Genomic DNA, 25,166 nt, shown 5'->3' on the forward strand with positions numbered 1-25,166 from the left:
CAGAAGACATTTTAGACAGCTGTATGGACCACTTTTACGATATACGTTCATAGTGCTTAAAAGCTTTAGTTCAAGTTCATTGTAACGGCATGGAAAACAGCAACCACTATTTGTCATTTTGTATTTCAAAGTGCCAAGAACTATTTGGATTATCCTGAGGATAAGTAAAAGTGACTGAATTAAATTTTTTGGCTGAACTATTCCTTCTATTTCACCTCTCTGTTAGTCCGGCCAATAAATCACCTTCTCAGAATTTGATTTCCTCTCTGTTCTTTTTTATTTCTCTACTTCAACTTCACGTTTTTAAAATCTGTCACAATCCCCCTCTCTCTCCTCTCGTTTCTCTGTGGCCGTCTCTCTTGCTCTTCTCTACTCTTTCTTCAACTCTGTCTATCCCCATCCCTTTCTTTCCCCATCCCTCCTTCCTCTCTCTCTCAGCATGGCCGAGCAGACTTTTCATGGGATGGAATCAATGTAAGTGTTGTGAATACCATTCCTCCATTTCTGTCCTTTCGTTATTTTCCTCTGAATCACAGTAGCTGTCTCCTCTCTCACACCCCATTCCTCGGTTTGATCCATCTCTCTTTTGCGGTGACTTGTTGGTGTGCCGTAGTAGTTAGACTTTGTTGCGGACGTAAATGACAAAAGACTACACTTCCCATCATGCAAATAGACAGAAATTAAGTAGAAGGCTGTTGGGAAATGTAGTTTCACAACCTCTAGAAACCACTTTGCTAACTTTCTACCTAACTTCTCTCATCACCTCTTTCCTTTCCATAAACTTCCACCCACGCTCAAAATTTTGCATTTCATTTCTGCTCCTGCTCCATCGAAACCATCTATTTCTTCACCTTTCCTATTTTCTGTCCCATTTTTCTCTCTTGATTGCCTTCCTTCATTCCAGTTGTCTATGGAGGACACAACCTCAATCCTCCCTCGGCTGAAGAAGCAGAACTCCAACGCCTATGGAATCGGCGCTCTGGCTAAGTCCTCTCTGACAGGTGTGTCAGGTGTGTGTCTGTCCTGTGAAATGGTAAACTGACCCCATGTTGACTCCAGACTGAGCTGGAGGAGATGGAGCCAACATGGACCCTTGTGGGTTTCCCTTTTCACCACCCGTTTCCATTTACAACACTCTCCAATGGCTCATGCCATTGGTGAATTCCAAGATCCAAATAAGAATAGTTTCCTGAAAAGTAAGCAATATGCATCCCACAATGCATTGTCATACGGCTTTTCATTTTACCCTAAGCGGTGGTTGATGGGAGAGACAGGTTTTTGTATGTAAGGTGCTTGTGAAGTGTGGAGATCAGTCAGTGTGTGTCTTGTAATATTGTTGTTTCTCAGACTCCTGTATCTGTGTTTTTGTAGTACTGTTGTGTGCAGTAAAGTGCAGTGCAGTCTATATCCTTCTCTGAAAGATCCTTTTCTTCAATTTCAATAATTAATGTTCATCGTTTCATTAGGCATAACCTAAGAGCTTGGGAGATTTTAGAATTATCTCTGTATGTTTGCACTAATGCACTGGTAAAAAAAAAAAATGTATATATAGATTCTGTCCAAATGGCAAAGAGCAATTGATTTTTTCTCGGTATCTTATAGAAAGTCTCCACACAGAATTTACTGGTATTCAAACAGATCGTTACAGCCTGGCTTAAGTATATCACAGATGTAGCTTCATTGAATAAGCTGAAACTAATAAAAGAAAATGCAGGAGAAAGTAAAAGGCTATTATTGTGTGTAGATCTTCATTAGTGTGGAAAGAAGTCATTCCAGCAGGACAAATTCCCATCCCTTGTCACTAAAACTTAGTTATTTATTTTTCCATACCATAACCATCTACATCTCATTATGGAAGGGATTTTCATTTCCTTACCTCAAACAATTCTACACATATTTTTCAACAACAGAAACATTATAACACAGCACATTGGAGAGGTTGCATTGGCAGTTGAAATTTAAAACATTAAAGGATAATAAAAAATGCTTTTCATCATTTTAACAGACAAGGGTTTTATTAGAATCTTACAAATACCTCCTTTTAAAAGTGAGAATTCTAGACGTGGAATTTATTTCTAGATATACCAAGCTCTAAAATATTTTAATGGGTAGAAATTGTGATAAAAAAAATATTTGTGAAAATTCTTATCCTTAATCCTTATCTAGTTCACAAGATTGAAGTCATGTAAATTCATGCACTCTCAAAAAAAACACACAAAAAACCTGTAAATGGTACATAAATATACTGTATATATTAGTACCTGAAGTTGAAAGAGTACCATCGCAGTGACCTTTTTTGAGAGTGTGGCTTAAAAAGTGGAATCCCTGATGAACATACAGCTCTTAAAATTTATGGAATCAAGAAATTCTAATAATTTTAGTTACTTCTTTTAATTTACAGAAACTACGAGATAATAACTAGGAGAAACTAGGAAACTGTCCATAGATTAAAATAAATAGACGGCTACTTCTGCAGGTTATTTTCTATAAAGATGTACCGTAATTGGTTACTTTTTGCTACATTATGTAAAACAAAATAATTTTTAATTATTGAAAGTATTAACTTTGGTTATGTCAAGGTGATGTGCTATACTTTTATATAATAGTCCTAGTAAAAATCAGTGAAACTAAAACAATCACGCCTGTAAGGTGACATGTTCGGTTCACTTAGTTTTGTCGTGGCCACGACATAATAACTCGTGGGAACGTGATAATATGTCGTAGCCACGAGATATTAATTTGAGGGAACGTCATATTAACTCATGGGAACGTGATATTATGTCATGGCCTCGAGATGTTGTGTTGAGGGAACTTCTTATTTTCACGACTTCTTATTTTGAGGGAACGACATCCATTTCTCGTGGCCACGACTTCTTATTTTGAGGGAAGGACATATTTTTCTAGTGGCCACGAGTTTAATGCGTAAACAAACCTGCGTGACTGCGTGATTTGGTCTGTGTTTACGCATTAAACTCGTGGCCACGAGAAATGGATGTCGATCCCTCAACATAAAATCTCAAGGCCACGACATAAGGATGTCGTTACCTCGACAAAATGATCTCGTGGCCACGACATTTCACGTTCCCACGGGTTATTATGGCGTGGCCACGACAAAACTAAGTGAACCGAATATGTCACCTTACGGGTACCATAAAAAATAGATAATGATGGGCACTTTTTAAATTCAGTCTGTAAGAGGATAAAATGTGGTGCAACCTCTGAGCACGCTAGTCTATTCCCAATTTCCATGTTACATTCACTCATATACCCCATATAGTCTCTGAGCAGGTGACCTCATACTGTAAAGCTACTTCATTTTCTTCTCTTCTCATTTCCCCCCCTCTTTCTCTACATAATCTAAAAAACGTCTTCTCGCTGCCTTCTTATCTCATCATCCACCCTCTGTCTGTCCGTCCACTTCAGGAGTGTCTCGCTCTATGAAGGACAAGGTGACAAAGCCAACAGCGATGGCCCAGGGGCGCGTGGCTCACATGATTGAGTGGCAGAGCTGGGGCATGCAGACGGTGGGCGTGGGGGGCACAGGAGCAGGACGCACCTCCAGTCTGCACCTCCAACAAGAGCGCAAGCTGGAGAATGACGCATACAGCGACCTCAGTGACGGAGAGAAGGAGGCTCGCTTCGCCGCAGGTGAGAGACAGACTGTTTAATAGCTAGAAAGACCTACACAAAATCTAGTGCTTAGAAATGACTGAAGACACACAACATAGCCTACAGAAGAGCCACAATGTGGACGTGTAACAATGGGAAAGTCAATGGGAACCGAAACCATTTGGTTACCAATATTCTTCAAAATGTATCTTCAACAGAAGAAAGAACAACAGGGGTTTGGAATGACAAAGGGTGGGTAAGTGGGGGCGGATCTAGAAAATACTTTTTAGGGTGGCAAAGGGGTGGCAACACCAAAGCAAGCCCCCATGCATAGTTTTTGGGGATTTATGGTCTGACATACACAGTTGTGTTCACAAATATTGTATTACCATTAAGTAAGCATCCATACTGTTTAAAATGAAAAATAAATAACAACATTTCAATATCCATCATGGCACCAAGTCACAACATATACACAACATAAAAAACTTCAACAGGTTATAAATGTTTCTGAGCTTGTATCACTCAAGAAGACATGCGGTTCTATTAAAATTGCATAGGCTACTTAGATGGTATAATCACGTTTAGTGCAAGTTTAATAGCAACAAATATTTTTGAATTTCCTGACATTAGAAAGAAATACAATAATATCAAAGCACTGAAACTGGATCTGTTTTGAAAACAATGTTTGATTTTCTGTTATCAACAGAGGTGGGAATGTCTGTAATCACCCAGAACAAACTCTAGCAACCATATACGCAACACCCCAGCAACTGCATAGCAAGACCCTAGCAACCACCCAGAATATCCTAGCAACCAACTAGCAACACTTTAGAAAACATCTAGAACATCTAACTGACCAAACCATTTACGTTTTTTAAACAAGACTTTAAGACAAGCTTTTCAATCTAGTTATTACAGTTATTCTTACAGGGTTTTTTTCAGACTGCTTACACACATTTTCAAAACTTTGCCTCTTTTTTTCAAAACTTTACACACAAATCCAAGGATTGCACACACAAAATGCAAAATGCCTCACATCTCTTGCAAAATTAAGCACTGCATTCAAAACACATCTCAAAAGCAAATATTTGCAAACACCTTTGCCATAATATTAATTCCTGTTATATTTTTGTGTGTTACATAGAGAATTGTGTGTTGCAAAAAGTGTTATATGAAATTGAATACTGAGTCAAAGGCCGAGAATTATGGTTTTGCAGATTTGGTCTGTGGTTCTGGTGTTTGAGTGTCAGCTTTCAGAAATTGTGTGACAAGTAAAGATTTTGTGTGTAAGCAGTTGAAAAAACTGTAAATGCTTACACACAATTCAAATACACAGATGACTTTCCTGCCCAGTGAACACTGAGATCAATAACACTGTAAGAAAAAAACTCTTACTAGGATTCAGGAATTATTTTTTGCAGCTCAATGTCTATAACAGTATTCATAAATTAAATTACAGATACAGTATAATTCAACAATCATTTTCATTTTACTACTGTAAAGTAATCTTGCAGTAGATGAAAAGCACTAGAAAAGTTCAAATACCAAAGAATTGTATGAACTTGGCATGCACCACAATACAGTAGCCTACAGTAAAAAATTAAATAAAATAAGTAAATTTAGCATCCTCTGCACATTTGGCCAAATTATACAGTACTATAGCAGTTTCTTGGTCTCCTGACACAAGACTAGCTATATTTCTAGGCAGTCATTTCTCAGTTCTGCAAAAATGCAGTACACATAAAAACGGTTACAAATCAAATTTGACAGTCACACGCTCGAAGATGTACAACATGTGCTACAGTTTACTGTACATGTAGAATAGTGAAATTTCCATTATCTAATGTACTGGTACTGTACTGTAATTATACTGTATGTATAAGTATAAACCCCCTGTAGATGATTGGCTCAGCTCTCTCCTCTCTCCGTTGTTAGGATGCAGAAATTCTGATTGGTGTGTCATCAGTTTTGCTACCTAATGTTTAACTTACTCATTGTTAAACTTTTTGAAAAATGTCTTTGTTTTGAAAACTGAAAAATTAATGGTTTGGGGAAAAAAGTGCCAACTAAAATAATCAGTTACATTAACAATCAAGAAAACTGCAATACTACTAGATTCTTACCTAACTTTGCTATTAGTTTCCGTGATCGGCATCTTCTTATTGATTTCATGTTATTGTTATGGCTTATATTCATGATGAAAGTGGAGAGAGCAGTCAGAGAATCGGATCACCAAACAATTACGCGATGAATCTCAAACATATCCGGACAGGATCAGATTTCTCAGAGGACTTCTGAGTTACCTGAAAAGCAGTAATTATCTGATTCACGAACAAATGTAAAAACAATTAGTTAGTGAACTAGCTTTGTGGTTTTGACTAAAAAAGATCCAGTTCATAAGAGTCATTTGTAATGAAGCCGACTACACTGGCACGCTGCGTGTGCGTGCAACCATCGTGCAGTTTATTAAAAGACGTGTTTTTGCCATTATTTTGCGTTACTCTGTCATCACCGAGGCTGAAAACTAGCACATGAAACACTGCTTACATTTATATTTTATTCTGTGATAATTCTGGGGTGGTAGGTGGGGTGGCACAGCTTTTTCTTAGGGTGGCAGTTGCCACCCCGTGCCACCCGGTAGATCCGCCCCTGTGGGTAAGGGATGACAGAATTTCCCTATCCCTTCTTTATCCCTTCAAGGGGGTTAATCATGAGTCAAATATATGTGACCCTAGACCACAAAACATAAGGGTCAATTTCGAAATTGAGATTTATACATCATCTGAAAGCTGAATAAATAAGCTTTTTTTGTTTGTTAGGATAGGACAATATTTGGCAGAGATACAACTATTTGAAAATCTGGAATCTGAGGGTGCAAAAAAATCAAAATATTGAGAAAATCGCCTTTAAAGTTGTCCAAATGAAGTTCTTAGCAATGCATATTACTAATCAAAAATTAAGTTGTAATATATTTACAGTAGGAAATTTACAAAATATCTTAATGGAACATGATCTTTACCTTACTTATTATCCTAATGGTTTTTGGCATCTTATTGGCGAAATCAATCATTTTGACCCATACAATGTATTGTTGGCTATTGCTACAAATATACCCCAGTGACTTAAAATGGTTTTGTGGTCCAGGGTCACATATTGAGTGCATTTAATGCTTCTTTTGAAATGCTGAACTGGGTTGTGGTAAGGTGTGAGAGATAGCACTATCCATATTAAGTTCACCTGCTCCCATCTGTTGCTGAATGCAATTAATCAGACTGAATGCATCACATCATCATACCTTATTTATGACTATGAGAATGCCGGGAATGTGTCTGGGATGTTTGCTGCTATCTCTTATTCATGACACCATCTCTGAGATGAATATCTTTTAAAAATACAAACTTATTTTTTTCCCCCTTGGGTTATATATGAGGTAGCATTCAAACGTTTTGTATTGGTATGATTTTTAAAAGTATATTAAGTTCACCTGCTCCCATCTGTTGCTGAATGCAATTAATCAGACTGAATGCATCACATCATCATACCTTATTTATGACTATGAGAATGCCGGGAATGTGTCTGGGATGTTTGCTGCTATCTCTTATTCATGACACCATCTCTGAGATGACGAGGCTTCTTTATAGTATTTCCACAGTCAGGTGACAGAGATTAAGTTTCAGGTGTGAATAAACGATGGAATCCAAAAAAATTTTATTTTTTATTTTTATTAATGTGTCCTTGAATTTGTCCATTACAGACTTTAATTTAAACACAAAAGAAAAAAGTATCAAGGAATTATTTTGGATTAATTTGTTAAGCATATAAACAGTTCAAATATCTTTTAAAAATACAAACTTATTTTTTTCCCCCTTGGGTTATATATGAGGTAGCATTCAAACGTTTTGTATTGGTATGATTTTTAAAAGTTTTTGAAAGACATTTTACTCACCAAGCCTGCATTTATTTGACTTAAAAATACAAAACAGTAATATTGTGACAGTAAAAACAGTAATATTGTGAAATATTATTACAATTTAAGTGCTATTATTGCAATTAATAACTCTTTTCTATTTAAAAAATTTTTTTTTAGTCTTCAGTCTCACATGATCCTACAGAAATCATTCTAATAGGCTGAAGAAACATTTATTATAAATAATAATGTTAAAAACAGGAGTCTTTGATAAATGTAAAGTTTAAAAGAACAGCATTTCTTTAAAATAGTTTTTTCTTTTTTTTGGTAACAATGTAAATTGGGTTATATATGAGGTAGCATTCAAACGTTTTGTATTGGTATGATTTTTAAAAGTATTTGAAAGACATTTTACTCACCAAGCCTGCATTTATTTGACTTAAAAATACAAAACAGTAATATTGTGACAGTAAAAACAGTAATATTGTGAAATATTATTACAATTTAAGTGCTATTATTGCAATTAATAACTCTTTTCTATTTAAAAAATTTTTTTTTAGTCTTCAGTCTCACATGATCCTACAGAAATCATTCTAATAGGCTGAAGAAACATTTATTATAAATAATAATGTTAAAAACAGGAGTCTTTGATAAATGTAAAGTTTAAAAGAACAGCATTTCTTTAAAATAGTTTTTTCTTTTTTTTGGTAACAATGTAAATATTTTACGGTCACATTGGATCATTTTAAAGTGTCCTTGCGGAATAAAAGTATTCATTTTCCTAAAAATAAAATAAATTACTGACAACAGCATTTTGAACAACAGAGTATATTTTAATCTATATAAATCATATGTGGTCCAAACACAGGTGGTTTTAGTGGTTGAGGTTCAAATTAATATTAGTCTCAAACATATAGTCAAATTAGCCATTAATATCCTGGCTGTTACATTCAGAAGTTGAATAGCAATAACATCACTAGCATCTACAAAATACAAACAAGTATCAATACACATATATTCATAAATGCACCAGTTCTGTTCTCCCTTAGACTTACATATTCTTACTTTAAAACTTTGCTATGCTAAGAAGCTTTGATGTGTTTTTATGGCCAACAATAAACAATCTAATCCTGAATTTTGTCAGGTGTGCTTCAGCAGTTTGCGATCTCTGAGGCGACGCTGCTGGCCTGGACCTCTATGGACGGTGACAGCACAAGCGCTGGATCTAATCAGGGGAGCGTAGCCCACCTGAGCGAGGCCAACCAGGAAAGCATCACCAGCCGAGGTACTGACTACATTTCCCAGCATGCACTTGCAAGCTCAGAGAATTACTGTGCTTCTTTCTACTGCGCTTCAGGCTGGAAACCTAGCCTAAATTTGGGAATAAAGTCAATTTAGCAACAGAACTTCCACGTCACAGTGTGAGCTCTGATTAGTGCTGCAATTATTCAGGCAATGTGTTGTCATAAACCATAAACAACTTAGCCCATCTTTCCATCTCAGCTCAAAACATATGGGAAGAAGATATGCTTGAAATACATGACTAATTCTGTAAGGACTGAAAAAATTGACATTTTCTTTTGTTTTCCTTTTATTTAGTCCTATGCTAAGAGGTTTCTCTAAGAAGAAAGCTTTCCATTGAAAGCCCCCTAGAGTGAGGGTGGGATTGCTATATTGCAGCTGATTTGGAATGCAGTGCACATTGGGTTTTGAATAAATGAATAAATAAAGGTCAGGGACCCGTGACTCTCAGGAGAATGAGAACTAATCCACTGAACAGTTTAGTACAGCCTTACAGACTCACATGAGAGCTCAGAGCAACCAAAGCCATCTGCATGCCAAATGACGACATGTAACAGACAGATAATGTGATAATTATGTCAAACGCTAAGGCAGGGGTGTAACAAAACTAGTTTCACAGGCCCGGAAGTTTAGAACAAAAGGCTTTTATAAATCCAGATGGTAGTTTCTCATCAACATCTGGAACATATGTGCCACAAGTCATAGAATATAAGAATGTACCCTGATTTCCAGCACCAGATAAAGAGTAAAATATGCTCTGCTCCAGAACCTAATGTATACAAATCATCCATAGATTAGATTAGATTCGATTTCAGAGGTTTTTGGGTCTTTAGGATTTTTAAATATATTTTTGTCTATTCTCTTAGGCCTATATTTACCAAGGCTTCTGTTGGCATTTAAAACAGTTGAATATGGTGAAATATTATTATAATTTAAAACATATTTTCTATTTTTGTATATTAAAAACATTAATAATATTTATTTAATATATATTTTTTCATATATATAATATATTAATAATATATTTAAAATCTATTTTAACAATTTTTTAATAAAGTAATTTATCCTTGTGTTGGCAATGTTAATTTTTTCAGCATCATCACTCCAGTCTTCAGAAATCATTGTAATGTACTGATTATTATCAGTGTTAATCAATGGAAACCATAATATTATTTTTCAGGATTATTTGATAAATAGAAAGTTTTAAATAATATTATTTGAAATATATTTTTTTGTATAACAATGTAAGTCTTTTCTGTCACTTTTGATCAATTTAATGCATCTTTGCTGAATAAAATTTTTTGTTTCTTTAAATATATTATATTATATTATGAGAAGTATTGCTAATTTTTTTTCAATCAAAATCGTTTAAAAATGGTTAAATTGGTGGGGTAGTTAAGAATTTTAAAATTTTCTTTGAAATAAAAGCATTTATTTGATCAACAATAGAATAAAAACAGTAATATTGCATAATATTATTACAATTTAAAATAACTGTTTTCTATTTTCATATATTTTAAAATGTCATTCATTCCTATGATGGCATATTCCTATGATTACTCCAGTCTTCAGTGCCACATGATCCTTCAGAAATCATCTAATATGCTGATTGGGTGCTCAAGAAACTTTTCTTACTATTATCAATGTTGAAAACAGTTGTTTAATATTTTGTGGAAACAAGTAATGTGAACAAAAGTGTGTGTGTGTGTGTGTGTGTGGAAATTAATACTTTTGTTCACATTACTTGATCAAACATTATATACATATATATATATATATACAGTGGGGAAAAAAAGTATTTAGTCAGCCACCAATTGTGCAAGTTCTCTCACTTAAAAAGATGAGAGAGGCCTGTAATTTTCATCATAGGTATACCTCAACTATGAGAGACAAAATGAGAAAAAAAAATCCAGAAAATCACATTGTAGGATTTTTAAAGAATTTATTTTTAATCAATGGAAACCATAATATTATTTTTCAGGATTATTTGATAAATAGAAAGTTTTAAATAATATTATTTGAAATATATTTTTTTGTATAACAATGTAAGTCTTTTCTGTCACTTTTGATCAATTTAATGCATCTTTGCTGAATAAAATTTTTTGTTTCTTTAAATATTATATTATATTATATCATATTATATTATGAGAAGTATTGCTAATTTTTTTTTTAAATCAAAATCGTTTAAAAATGGTTAAGTTGGTGGGGTGGTTAAGAATTTTAAAATTTTCTTTGAAATAAAAGCATTTATTTGATCAACAATAGAATAAAAACAGTAATATTGTATAATATTATTACAATTTAAAATAACTGTTTTCTATTTTCATATATTTTAAAATGTTATTAATTCCTAAAATGGCATATTCCTATGATAACTCCAGTCTTCAGTGCCACATGATCCTTCAGAAATCATCTAATATGCTGATTGGGTGCTCAAGAAACTTTTCTTACTATTATCAATGTTGAAAACAGTTGTTTAATATTTTGTGGAAACAAGTAATGTGAACAAATGTGTGTGTGTGTGTGTGTGTGTGGAAATTAATACTTTTGTTCACATTACTTGATCAAACATATTATATACATATATATATATATAATGAATCAATGTTTCCACACACACAAAATATATATATATATATATCCTCGAGCAGTACATTATATTATGGTAAAAAGTACTGCTATTTGTATTTATGGTTATTAGTTTTATAGCATTGCATAATTCCTCTTGAGTCACCTGTATTGAAATCATTTGTGAGTCAAGTTTTTTTTTTTGCTGTAGAGCACAAATCACAAATGTATGGGGTTTCATTCCAGTAAGGATGCTGCTATAGAGGGTCTATAGAGAGAAAAGGGGCAAGAGAAGAATAAGCTCAGTGGGCAGTATGTGTACGAGTGAGTGTTGCTATGCTACATTACAAAGCCATTCCCTCAGTAAATAAAGAATCTCATTTTTGCCCTGCCGGAGGGGTGAAAATGAGTGAACACTCATTTTAATTTCACCATGATGGCCATGGGGTATGCTGAGGCAAGAGATTTCACCCACAGAAATAGAATGTGTAGTTATTATTATTCAACATTGTTTTATAATCGGATATAATTTAGAAAATATCTTGCTGTTGCATGCAGATGAGGCTGAAAAGTCACAGCATTTGGCTCAAAGAGAAAATAATGGAAATGGAAAAGGCTTTGTTATGAATGTGGGCTCAAATATATTAACATCTGCCCATTGTGTTCAATCAAAGCATCATAAAAGTGTTTTAAGAGCTTTGACTGTAACATAAACGTGAATCTAAAAGCAGCCAAATGTAAAATAATATAATTTATTCTTCTTTTTTTGGTATATTTTGACAACCCTTTATTTTATTATTCAGGAATATTTTCTTTTCTTTTAAAGACTTTAGTTCAAGGTCCTGATCAATAATAATGATTATTACATGACTCTCTATAATACTTACTTGATTTTGATTATATTGGTAATGTATTTCCTTCATATTGTAGCTGTGCTGGTTTCATTTCTCTCATGTCATTCTGAGTTCTCTTTCAGAGAACTTCTTTTGTCATATTTTCTTTCTTTTTCTCTGTCTCTTCCAGACCAGATGCACCATTCCTCTGCAGAGGTGTGGCCTCACAATTACGCACGGTGATAGCCGATCCGGCGATCCACAGCACGAAGTTGATGTATTTCCTCAGCAACCAGCACGGATCAGCTCCAGGCATGACGAAGCAGATATAGTCCTCTTTTGGAAGACCAAACAAAGTAGTTTCGCTTTCACAACGAAGCACACAGCGTCTTCACGACTTGGCGGCGGCAACAACAATACTACAGCGAGAATAAAAGTTACGCCTTCTTTCTTTGCGTGAACATTTGGGCGGTGTTATGCAAATCTTCCCACATTGTGATGTAGACATGTGGGGGCGTGTTAGAACGAGCCATTTTAGGTAGGCGTGGCTGACTCTTAACTTTTAAAAAGTATATCTCTTTGGATTTGAGACTTAGTCTTTGCAACTTAACAGATCTTCTTTATGCACCAAGAGCTTGTTACACTGCAAAGAGAAAGGAAAAATTGAAATCGCATCATATGACCCCTTTCAGATCAATACATCTTTTTCAAAGTCTTTTTAGTTGTTAACTAATGTTAACAACTGGAACCTTAATGTAAAGTGTTATTGAAAAACTAAATGTTAACAAAACTCACAATAATCCTTATAATTTATGGCCATTATGAAATTCTCAGTTTGGAAACCCAGAAATCAAATTTTTTTGTACAGAGCTTTATTATGTTGCAGAAACACTGTCAGTGTGAAAGCAAAATGTGCACCTTCATCGCTTCACATTGGTGTGAAGTAGGGATAAAAGAAGGCTCTGCATCATCATCTCCTGTATTAGTAACAGAGGAGTCATAAAATGTATCCTACATATTCCTCTGCAACAACAGTTTGTTGGCACATTAACATAAGCCCATAAGGCCGTGCTGCAACAGATCTTATATAACTATCAGCAACAGGTAAGTTACAAAACTACCAATTCCAATTAGCATCCACCGCAACGACGTCTCTTGCTCTGCTGGCTGCAGCATCATGTTGGTGTTGAACAGCACAGGTCCCAGCGGTCATTTCAACAGCAGCCCCAGGATCAGCAGTGAGAGCAGTAAAAACTTAATCAGGTTCCATCATTCAGCCATTAACTAGAAGCCATTGATCGTTACAGTAAATGAGGTCTCGCTGGAGCAAATGGGGAATATAAACAATACAAATCCCATCAGCCATTGCAATTGTAACACAACAGAGTAAAAAAATCACATTCCTGATCTCTGTATAAACCTTTAAAGATTTACTATGAGCTCTTTGATTGCTAAACGATGATATACGCTTCTGTAGAAGGCATCGTTCACTGTGATTTTGGCTTGATGTTTAATTGATTGCCCATTCCATGAAACATCACAAATAAAATCATCGAATGGAGTCAGAAAAATCTATTTGAAAATTGGATAAGATAAATAAACTTGTTGGCAAATAGTTTTTAAGCATGACCCTCACCCAATTTGTGTACTTTTATCTGAAAATTTAAAAGAATTAATTTTAGATCATTAATATATGTTTTATTTGAAAATAACAAATCTATACAGTAAAAATATTTTTAAATATATGATGATATGGTATAAACACTGTGTATGCATTTCAATAATTTTGTGATAAGCTTTATTGCAATAATATTGTTTTATAGTTTATATTGTCTTAAACTATTGACATGATCATTATAAATACTAATTTCCGATTTCTGATCAATTATTGCTATTGTTTTATGAGATGCTTAGTTAACTCCTTATAATATTTTTAATAAATATGCAGTTTTAAATAATTTTTCGCCTTTAAATCGATGTTTGTAATTTTGGGTGCTGTTTGGTTTGGTTCATGTCTTATGGTTGGTTTGGTTCATGCCAATTTATTGGAATGAATAACATGAATGGGGAAAGAGAGGCAGCTTTTGAACAGTTTTTCTATCTATTTGCAGATGTTGGAGCAAAGACTACAGAGTGCCACTCAGTCTTTACAAGCTACTCCCAACAGCACCATCCACAGCCTGCCACCCCTCACTCACCCCCCATTAGTGGATCTGTGGGGGGCAGCACAGACAGAGGCCTATCAGGCAGACATGGTGGGCTACATGGGTATGCCTGTAGCAGTAGATGGAAATCTAACAGCCCCCACAGAGGAGGTGACGACAGATCACTCACCTTTACTGGAAGCCCAGGAAGAGGAAGAGATCAAAGTGAGTGAAAAAATTTGTGCAGTAAATGACAAAAATATAAATATAAATATTAGAGATGCACCAATGTCAATCGGAATTGGCCGATAATTGGCCATTTTTTCTACACCAGATATTATTTGTAGCGCGCCACCCCAATAATCTCACAGATCTTTGTGCCTTCTTCTGATAGGAAACAACTTTCAAATTCTGTCTATTCTATCACGAAATTCAAACAATAAATGCCGCTTTGATGGTTTTAATTGTGACAAGATGGATCACCGTAGTGCCTCAGTTCAAGCGGCAGCGCACTTTAATACAAGTTATAGCGTGCACTGAACATGAATGAACATCAGAAGGTCTGTTGAAAAAGATACAGTATAGCTTACCAAAAAGTAACATGTCTCATGTAATTGCTCTATCAGTGTTTCAACCGCGGAAAGTCATCAATAAAACAGCTTGTGAACAATATGTAACTTAATGTTGCATTTACCTCTGGAAAGTTATCCAGTGTTCACAGTTATTAGTTAGCTACAAAAAAAACACTAAAGAGGAGTTTATTTACTTAGATATGTATGTTTAAATAAATAAATAAATCTGGCATAAAGACAGGTATTCTTTTATGTGATGAGTTTTATACATTTCAATTTTTATTTAAGAGTGTAATTATGATATCTGAGAATACATGGCAGTTGAATATAATAGCTCTCTTGTTAATTTTAACCTTTAATAGTATAGCAATGTACCAAATGAGAGAGTTTCCTGTATAGTACTATCGGTATCGGCAGATATCGTTCTGGATAATCGGCTAACAGTATCTGTATCAGTAGGCTGAGACATTTAGTATCAATGCATTTCTAATAAATATTAGATGAAAACCATTTACTTTAACTGAAATAAAGCTTAAGTACCAAAATTAAAAACTGAAATAAAAATAATGAAAATAGAAATAGAAAAACAATAGAAAAAAGCCAAATAGACATATTAGAAAACTAATAATGACAAATGCACATTACTAAAACTTAAATCAAAACTGAAAAAGGTCATTCAAAATATAAAAAAATACTATAATAGTACTTAATTAATAATACTACTAAATATTGTCTTAATTTTAGTAGTATACTGTATCTATTATTTTTCCATTTAAAACCTAACCTTTTTATGTGAAAAGTATATTCGTCCTTTTATGTTGTTGTTTTCATGTTTTGTTGTGCAGTAAATTTTACACATTGCTTAAATGTCCATTCTTTTGGGGGGCCATGTAGATTTTAGATATAATCTATATTGAATCTAAGTGCTGAACAGCTCCACACAGACTTATGATGCTAAGCATCAAATAGAAATGTCAAAATGTCAGCACCAAAATCTCTGGAGAATAGCATCTTGGCAGACAGTTAATATGAATTTTTTTTTTTAAATATGTATATATATATATATATATATATATACACACACAAATTTTTTTCCTATTAACTGTCTGCCAAGATGCTGTTCTCCAGAGATTTTATTTTGACATTTCTATTTGATGCTTTTTTTTTTTTTTTGAAAAAAAAAGCTATTTCTGTCAGCAGCTAGAAAAGTATGAATCCTGTCTAAGTTTTCTGTAACTCCTCTCACTGTAGGAATCAACTATGAGTCACAGTCAGAATCAGTTCTTACAGCTACAGTGTAACTTTTCCAGTGCTTTACTTTGTAGTCTGTGCCAATAGCACCACTGCAAAAATAATGACTGTTTTCAGACAGGTTTTTCAAACATTCTACCTGGCTGCTATTGGTAAGGCCAATGGATAATCAAATCAGCGCTGGTTTTGAAGAGTGTGCAACTGCGCATGTGCATAAATGTGTAAGGGAAACTCGGAGTATGACATAAGAAAAAACACGCGAAGAATCAATGAATTAGCAGTTAATACTTCACCGCCTGTGAGTGACGTCAATAATGACAGTCCTATAATGTTGAACCAGTGCGGTTCAAATAATGGAAGTGCAACTACGGTTTCGTCATTACTAGCTATTTAATATGTTCAACAAGGCATCATACAGCAGTTAAACAGCAACTTACATCGTTGTATTGGAAATGCATTCCTGGTCGGGTAGATCACACTAAACATTTTTGATAGAGCTACAAAGTTTATACATTTCAGCCTGTTCTTTGTCCCAAAACAAAACCTGTTCAAGTCTCAGATCAGCCACTAAACAAAATTACAAAACAAATGTTTTAAAAGTTGTTTTCTAATTTCGTTTATTGCCACTGTTGGCACAGAAATTAAACACTGCGGCTGTAAACAGGAAATGACACGTACCCAGTCTAATATCCAGCCTCTTTTCCAGGAGGAAGATATTACGTTATGTATGGAACCAGAACCAGTGACATTCATTCCATCTCCAGTAACGCAGAGAGAGGAAGTGACCTCAATGGGAGGAAGCAGTCCAGGTCAAGCCCCTGGAGAATTCAGCACAGAGCGCAAGGCGTCTGATGTCTCACCGTCTGTAATTGAAGAGCTTGAAGAAAAAGAGGAGGAGTCTGAATCGTCGCCTGTAGACGTCATGGCAGCCAACTAATTGGCTGGCATGAGACTTGAGCTTGTTTTGACATTTCAGTCAGCATACTCAAACAATATCAACTCCTATTTCAGGAATCAAACCCCATTGTGATGGAATTCAAGTGACTGCTCGAACCCAAAATGGAAAAGCAGAACTGAAATGACTGCACTGCTTACGTGAAAACTATGATTTTTTTTTTTGTAAGCCTTATATTATGGATGTCTGAAAAAGGAAGGCACAGAATGGGAAATCCTTGGGACTGAGAAAGGAGAGAATGAGGAAAACCAAGTTGGAGGTACGTAATTCAGGACAATAAATATGAAGAACATTCGGTTAAATATGTGCATGCTTTTACAAGGAGTGATGGCACTCGTTATTCAAAATAAAGAAACTATAGTTAATAAACCATAATGATGATAATAATATGATTATTTTCTAAGAAAACAACAAAAAATGAAATATATAATTGTAAAATAGACAGTAACACAAGTTTTTACAACCCAAGCCCTTCAGGATTTCAGTTCCCACACACCATAAGAGATCAAATACACTCAATACAACACAAATGATCCCTTTTCCTCTTCAGTTTTCACCCTGTTTACTTCCGAACACAATCCTTTATATATATAAAAAAACAAGATTTGGCAGATTATGACACTGTTGGGAGAAACACTGGTTCAATACAGAAGTTTCTGTGCTGTGAAACATAAAAATCAATTAACCGAAACAAACCACTGCACAATCTACACACTTCTGTCGGCTGTTTATTCAATATGTAAGTATGTATTCAAACCCTCATTAACTCAAGCCAATAGATGTTGTACGTACCAATCAAAAGTTTGGGGTCGGTAAGATTTTTGAAAGAACCTTCTTTTTTACCAAGACTGCATTATTTGAACAAACATGCAATAAAAACAGTAATGTTACAAAAATATTATTACTATGTAAAATAACTGTTTTCTATTTTAATATTTTTTAAATTGTAATGTATTCTTGTGATGCCATAGTCTTATCTTATTATTAATTGCATCTTTGCTCAATAAAATAATTAATTTCTTTCAAAAATCTTACTGAACGGTCAAAAATCGTACTTTTGAACGGTCGTGTACATATACAAATATATACACCTATACCTGTGATGTTCTCCCATACTGCCATACAAAATTAAAAAGGAAATAACTGAGAAAAAATAAAATTGATGAAATCACCCAACTTAATAATTTTTTAATACATTTTTAGACTTTATTTTCCACATAATTGGGTCCATTTCTATTTATTTAATAATTTATTTAATTAATTTTTTGTAGTAGTAATACAAACTTTTTCACGCACACACATGTACACACAGATATATTTCCTACTGGAGTGTAACATAGCGTGCTTCCTTCTCTGTGTGTCGTTTGGCATGCATGATGTTTGTCAGTGTCCGTGTACTCTGGAGTCCTATACAACACTGTATAGATATTTGCACTGGACCTCAGTACTCTGAGCTGAGACTGACTCTGTGAGATCTGTGTGTTTAGCGACTTGATTGGCTGCTTAAACGAGAGAAATGTTTTGGGGGGGAAAAAACTTTTTGCACTTGCATTGGTTGTTGGGTGAAAGACAGATGCCTTTAAGATTGAAAATTAACTCTTTTATGAGACAACTGTACTTGAGTTCTGATCCCAAATTTTTGTTTTTGCTCTGGTTTAGTCAAACACTGGTTTAAGGATGGTTTTGAAACATCTAGATTAATCGATCTCATGATAAATGACAATTGAGAGGAGAAAGATGGATAGGTAATGCCTCATAACCTCAAATTACTAAAATAGAAGAAAACTACAGTAAACATTTTTGTCTTGAACAGTCCTGTTGGCGACTCGTACATGTACTTGTTGTTATACTTGCAGGACCAGTTCTTGATGATTACTTTATTTTTAATAATAAAGCATGTCATAATTTCTGTTCCAAAATATGTATTCCATTGCCTACAATTCTTTTCACTATATAATAAGGGTAGAATAGAACAGGACCTGGATTCACATACTGTAAATATCCTTTACCAAGATATCAAGGAAAAATGTCTCCACAGAATGAGAATGGAAATGGACTTTGATTCGAGTTGAAAGTGACCTCATGAACAACTCAGGCCATTTGGAATTTCCGAACTGCACAGGCGTCTTCCTGTTTGTCATGGTCACTGATTATACAGTAACTATGATGCTACAAACTTTGCGTTGACTGTGTATTTATTCGTAAATGAACATGAAGCATATGCATCCCAAAGTATGAGCAGACTTCCGGTTCAGAAACAGAAGTAACTACATCATCCTGCATTGTGATGTCATGCATGATTCACCAAGGATTAAAAAAAAAAAAAAAGGACAACGTGTAGACGGTTATTACGACAGTTTCTTTAGAGGACACGTTCACCTTTGACGATTGTGTGTAATATAAACTTGGCGGTGAGAAGAAATAGCATTAATAGCTATATGAAGTGTATTGACTTGAATGAATTGATTTATTGACTGATTATTTATGCAATGTTGGGACAATGTTTATTTTTCTACAGAATTGTCTGCACTCCCTCCTGTATTTGTTGGGGTACATATTATTTCACTGCTGGACTCTTGAGGAGGCTCTGACAGATTTTTGTGTACAGTATTTGTGTACTTTTTGTCACTGAAAAAAATCATATACATTTTCTTAAACGTCTTGGTGTATGTCGTAATGTTTTAATATGATGTTTTATATTAGCTTATATAAAAATATATAACAACAGAGTCTACATCATTGCATGTAGCAGTCCAACCATAAAACTGAAACATAACTGCTATATTTCTATTCAGTGTCATAAGTTCTTATATTATGTGAAGCATACAGAACTCCAAAAGTTGCTCACATGAAATAATATGTGCCCATTTATTTATTTAAGAATTATATAGGGGAGGGATTTAACTTTGCAGCCTGTATGATATCTCTTTGTTATTTCGAGATAAATGCAACTTTGGTTGAAATGGTATCACTTTGCTTTGGTGAAAATATGTCAGACTGTACATGTGATCATTCATCTTCCTCAGTTTTGTTTTTTTTTTACCATGAAGCAAAATGATAGTCAAACATAACGATTTCTTTATCTTCTATCTTTCACAGTAGTATGTTGTTCTGCAATCAGCACGATTCTTTTCCGAAAACTTTATAAAAAAAAAAAAAAAGTTCATTTACATCACACAATGTCTTAAATAACTAAATCCACGTGTAAGCGTATATTGTTTTTTTCCCACAATTAAATTATAATAACAATGAGTTTCCTATGTTATTGAGTTTAGTAGGCTAATTATGTGCAAACGCAGATGTTTTACATGTCTAAAGCATACAAAGAGAATAAATTAGTCTCAAGCTAACTAAATTAGTCTCAAACTAACTCAAACTTTTAACCTTTGTAAAACTAACTGCCAATCACTGAGATGTTTCCTGTATCCAAAATTGCATACTTCCCTACACTAGCCTATTGGCAGTGAAGACAAAAATTACACTGGTAGGTCACTTGATAACGACAGATTATGTATGAATGTAGTACGTAATGATTACATACTATACAGAGCATACTTTTTTATTGGTCACAAAGTAATTACTTGGGCCTACTCAAAATAAGTACCTGCTCAAGAGAGTGTGTAATTTTTAATGCAGCCCCAGTACACTCATCGCGTTTACGAAATTCTGGGCTCTATCATACATTCGGTGCAATGCGGCGCTAGGCGCGACGCAACTGTTTTTTGCTAGTTTCAGCCCGACGCAGTAATAATTTTCACGTCCTGCGCCACGTTGTTTAAACAGCAAATGCATTTGCACCCATTTGTGCACTCATGGGCGTGCTGGTCTGAAAACGAGGTGTGTTCAGGCGCATTGCTGGCACATTGCTATTTTGAGGCAACTGAAATAGACTGAGCCATTGACCAACTAAAACCTGGTCTAAAGTCAATGGCGCAGTAGTTTTTTTTGTTCTTTAAAGAGTGCATTAGTATAGGCAGGTGCATAACGCGTGTACACTTTGCTTATTATACACACAGGGACGCGCAGCAGCACACAAACATGCCAAATATGAAAAATTAAAGGATTACAATGTAAAAGATTATTATTGGGTAGGCTACATAAATATAAAAATGCCTACATGTCATAATGGATAGTCATTGCATGTATCAGAATTAGGCTACCTATTTGCTCGTGCACGAGCAGCTCCGTTTCCTCTCTGGAGAAGCATTCTGTCTTTGCACTTGCAAATTCCGCCGTGTAAATAGCGAATCCGCCATGGCGCGTGCGTAACTGGCTCTTAAAGGGAATGGGAGATGAGACTCTGATTGGTTTATTGCACGTTATGCCCAAAACACACCCCTTACTCATTAAGAGATTAGGGACAACCCTTTTAGACCATGCACCGGGTGCACCGACCGTTTTTCCCATCGTTAAACTAGCAAAAGTGGATTCGCACATGCCCTAAGTGCACCTGCACCGTGCGCTTTAGACCTTTCGCTTAGATCGTTAAAATAGGGCCCTCTGACTTGTAAGCGCAAAAGTCATTGCTAACTCGTTAAAGTTTATGAACTTGAATTTTATTGTGCTCATATTTGTCATATGGAGCCCAGGAAGTCACCTGTAAGTCACCTTCGCAATCCGAAAGGTTTCCCAAAGGGAACGAATCTATTTGCTCGCGCACGAGCAGCTCCGTTTCCTCTCTGGAGAAGCATTCTGTCTTTGCACTTGCAAATTCCGCCGTGTAAATAGCGAATCCGCCATGGCGCGTGCGTAACTGGCTCTTAAAGGGAATGGGAGATGAGACTCTGATTGGTTTATTGCACGTTATGCCCAAAACACACCCCTTACTCATTAAGAGATTAGGGACAACCCTTTTAGACCATGCACCGGGTGCACCGACCGTTTTTCCCATCGTTAAACTAGCAAAAGTGGATTCGCACATGCCCTAAGTGCACCTGCGCCGTGCGCTTTAGACCTTTCGCTTAGATCATTAAAATAGGGCCCTCTGACTTGTAAGCGCAAAAGTCATTGCTAACTCGTTAAAGTTTATGAACTTGAATTTTATTGTGCTCATATTTGTCATATGGAGCCCAGGAAGTCACCTGTAAGTCACCTTCGCAATCCGAAAGGTTTCCCAAAGGGAACGAACTGCGAAAACTTGCGGTTTGTAAAAAAGTTTGAAAAGTTACAGTTTGTTAATTTGGCTGCAGATCGCAAAAACCGAAGGTACGGTTTATAAATCTCAGAGCACAGATTGGGAACTTGTGGGTAGGGTTTATTAGCTGGGCAAGATTTGTTAAACCGAAGAGTTTAAGAATTTTGGGAGTATAGTTTATTAACCATACGAGGGGGGACGAATTGCAAAACTGTGGACACGATTTGTGGGGTTTTTTTTGTTGTTGTTGTTTTTCCTCCCTCATCTCATGATTACTTTAAGCCTGTCTTGGCATCGTGTAGATAACTAAAACCGGTGCTACTTTTGTGTATCTTTATTGCATCACAAACACATTCTCATTTGAGAAAAAACGCAACTGGTGCCATCTTGCATTTCAGTTACCGACTGAATCGAAAATAACCTCAGAAGACCTGAGTTTTAGCCTACTGTAAAGTTGTCGCAGTGTTAATCTTGTTGCTAAGCCGATTGTTTTGTACATTGTAGTATCGGAACATGAAAACAAGACACCAGTGCTCTGACTCTACTGTAGGCTACATTATTTCTTAGTAAGACATTTAAAGGAATTATGAATGCACACGTGGTCACCTGGGGGATATTAAATGACCTTGTCAATTCAAGAGCACCAACTTCATTTACTCTGTTGTGCCTGTAATTCCTCTACCACATTTTAATGATTCCATTTCTGAAAAATGCCTCAAAGATTTTGATCACATAATCAACCAATCAAATTAACACGGCAATCACACAAAGCCAGGCCATACTGCTGCAACCAAAGGGGTGATGTTATGTTCTCTTTTATTGCTTTTTATGTAAGATAAGGAATATCCGAATGAATAAATAACAAAAAGCCAAATGTATTTCCTTGGATGTAGTTGTTTATCATTTGTGTTTACAGATGAACTGATCTCAAATGGATTTTTTTTGTACGATTCTACTGCCATCTTTCACTACAAAACTGTCTTGTTTGCATGATGCTGTAACCGGTCCTTTGTTCTACCTCTTTCCTTCTCTCTGTAAACTAGCGTAGCCTACTTGTCTTTCTCTCCTCCTCTCGTTCCCTTCGTATGTTATCTGTCTATTACTCAAACCCTGTGTTGTCTCCTCTTGGTGGAAGAATCATATTCAGAAGAAGTAATACTTTAGATAAGAAACACTGTTGTGATAAAATTTGTTTATGATAACGTTGAAATACGTGGAGTCAACATGCTTAGCAAGCTATACAGGCACACATCCATTCATTTGGGACTAAATGAGCTGTAAGAAGTGCTCTGTGATTCGTATATCTATGCATGCTTTACTGAAGGTTTTAAGATGGTTCTTCCTCTTCCTTCATCGGACTCGCTCTCTTACCCATCTCTTTTTCCTGCACGAACAAAACACCTCCCTGACCTTCAAGAATATTGCTATTCCTTTATTTTTCCCAAAATAATGAAGAACAAATGAATAAATGAAGCAAACAAAGCATTATTGCGCACTTTGTGTATTTTTAAGACGTGGCAAAAAAAGTCTGCATGCTATTGACCATTAAAACAAATAAAAACGAATCAGATATTCATCAGTAGTTATAATAATCAAACAAAGATTCAATGATAGAGTAATGACTTTGCAGCATAAATTATGTAGTAAACAAAGCAGCTTCATAATGAATGTCTAGTGATTAAATGAATATACCAGGTTCAGCACAAGATCAATCAACATTGTGACAAAATTATTTGAGGCACAAAAATAAATGTCACTTTTCTTAAAAAAAAAAAATTGGTTACAATGAGGCACTTATAATGGAAATGAATGGGGTCAATTAGATTAATGTTAAAATGCACAATCTTTAAATATTATAGCTACAAGATGTAGAAAATATTAATGTGGACATGGTTTTAGTGTGAATAAAATCACTTCCAAACCTTTTGTGTGTAAAATAATAAAAATTCACAACTTTGTTACCATGACAATGTAACGCTATAAACACAAACCCTAAAAGGACGATAACAATTATGATTTAAAAATATAACCTTCACTTTTTTTCTTTTAAATCCCCCCAAAAAACATTTATTGATTAACATTGATTTATGCTTTTTTAAAGAAAACAAAGGAGAGTTGTCGTTCTAATCAATATTGTCACAAATTTTGTCGATTGAGCCGGTGTTATTTTAGTATTATGTACATACTATTATAGCATTTATACTTTTATTACAGCTATAATTATTTTTATTTACATTTTGACTAATTTTAGTAAAAAAAGTGTAACGCTTTACAACAAGGTTCCATTAGCTAACTATATTTAATGCATCAACTAACATTAACTAACGAGCAATACATTTGCTACAATATTTATTAATCTTTGTTTATTTTAGTTCATAAAAATACAACTGTTCATTGGTACCCTATGTTAGCTCAGGTCCATTAAATAACATTAAAAGATACAACTTTTGATTTTAATAATGCATTAATAAATGTGGCAATTAACATGAACTAAGATTAATAAATGTTTTAGAAGTATTTTTCATTGTTAGTTCGCTAATGTTAACAATTGGAACTTAATTTGACTTAAACTTCTCATTTTTATATATTGTTTCAGCTTTATTTCAATTTCCAAAACAATTTAGAATCATTTTAGTTATAGCTAACATTAACACTGAATTGAGTTAAACTTGTATTGAACCTGAAATATTGTTTTAAATTTCACATCTATACAATTAAAAAGAAATATCAGGCAACCTAAAAGTCAAAAATATTATTTAGTATGACTGAATTAACCTGACTACATTAGGTTACACCAAGACAAGGGACAGCTCAAATACAAATAGCTTGTTAAGGTAACAAATCTTTCATTTTTACAAACATTTCTACAGATATAATATCAGGTGCAG

The 25,166-nt window shown here is 34.7% G+C and overlaps 1 protein-coding gene across 1 annotated transcript; it reads left to right on the forward strand.

The window, feature by feature from the left end:
• The first annotated feature begins 441 nt into the window (after positions 1–441).
• Positions 442–17,926, forward strand: LOC107596736 (protein FAM131B-like). Its single transcript, XM_016287532.1, has 7 exons — positions 442–474; positions 905–1,010; positions 3,424–3,648; positions 8,664–8,804; positions 12,413–12,456; positions 14,334–14,591; positions 16,896–17,926. The coding sequence occupies exons 2-7, from the start codon at positions 911–913 to the stop codon at positions 17,124–17,126; spliced, it is 999 nt and encodes a 332-aa protein (XP_016143018.1). The 5' UTR covers positions 442–474; positions 905–910; the 3' UTR covers positions 17,127–17,926.
• Positions 17,927–25,166: the final 7,240 nt, after the last annotated feature.

The sequence above is a fragment of the Sinocyclocheilus grahami genome, unplaced genomic scaffold (assembly GCF_001515645.1).
Source record: "Sinocyclocheilus grahami isolate Dianchi unplaced genomic scaffold, SAMN03320097.WGS_v1.1 scaffold222.1, whole genome shotgun sequence".
Classification (NCBI taxonomy): Eukaryota; Metazoa; Chordata; class Actinopteri; order Cypriniformes; family Cyprinidae; genus Sinocyclocheilus; species Sinocyclocheilus grahami.

Excerpts from the sequence above, each read along its gene's own strand:
- LOC107596736 (XM_016287532.1), top strand. The coding sequence starts at position 911 with ATGGAGGACACAACCTCAATCCTCCCTCGGCTGAAGAAGCAGAACTCC. Across the intron at positions 1,011-3,423 it reads CTCTCTGACAGGTGTGTCAG|GAGTGTCTCGCTCTATGAAG; the intron begins GTGTGTGTCTGT and ends CGTCCACTTCAG. Across the intron at positions 3,649-8,663 it reads GGAGGCTCGCTTCGCCGCAG|GTGTGCTTCAGCAGTTTGCG; the intron begins GTGAGAGACAGA and ends GAATTTTGTCAG.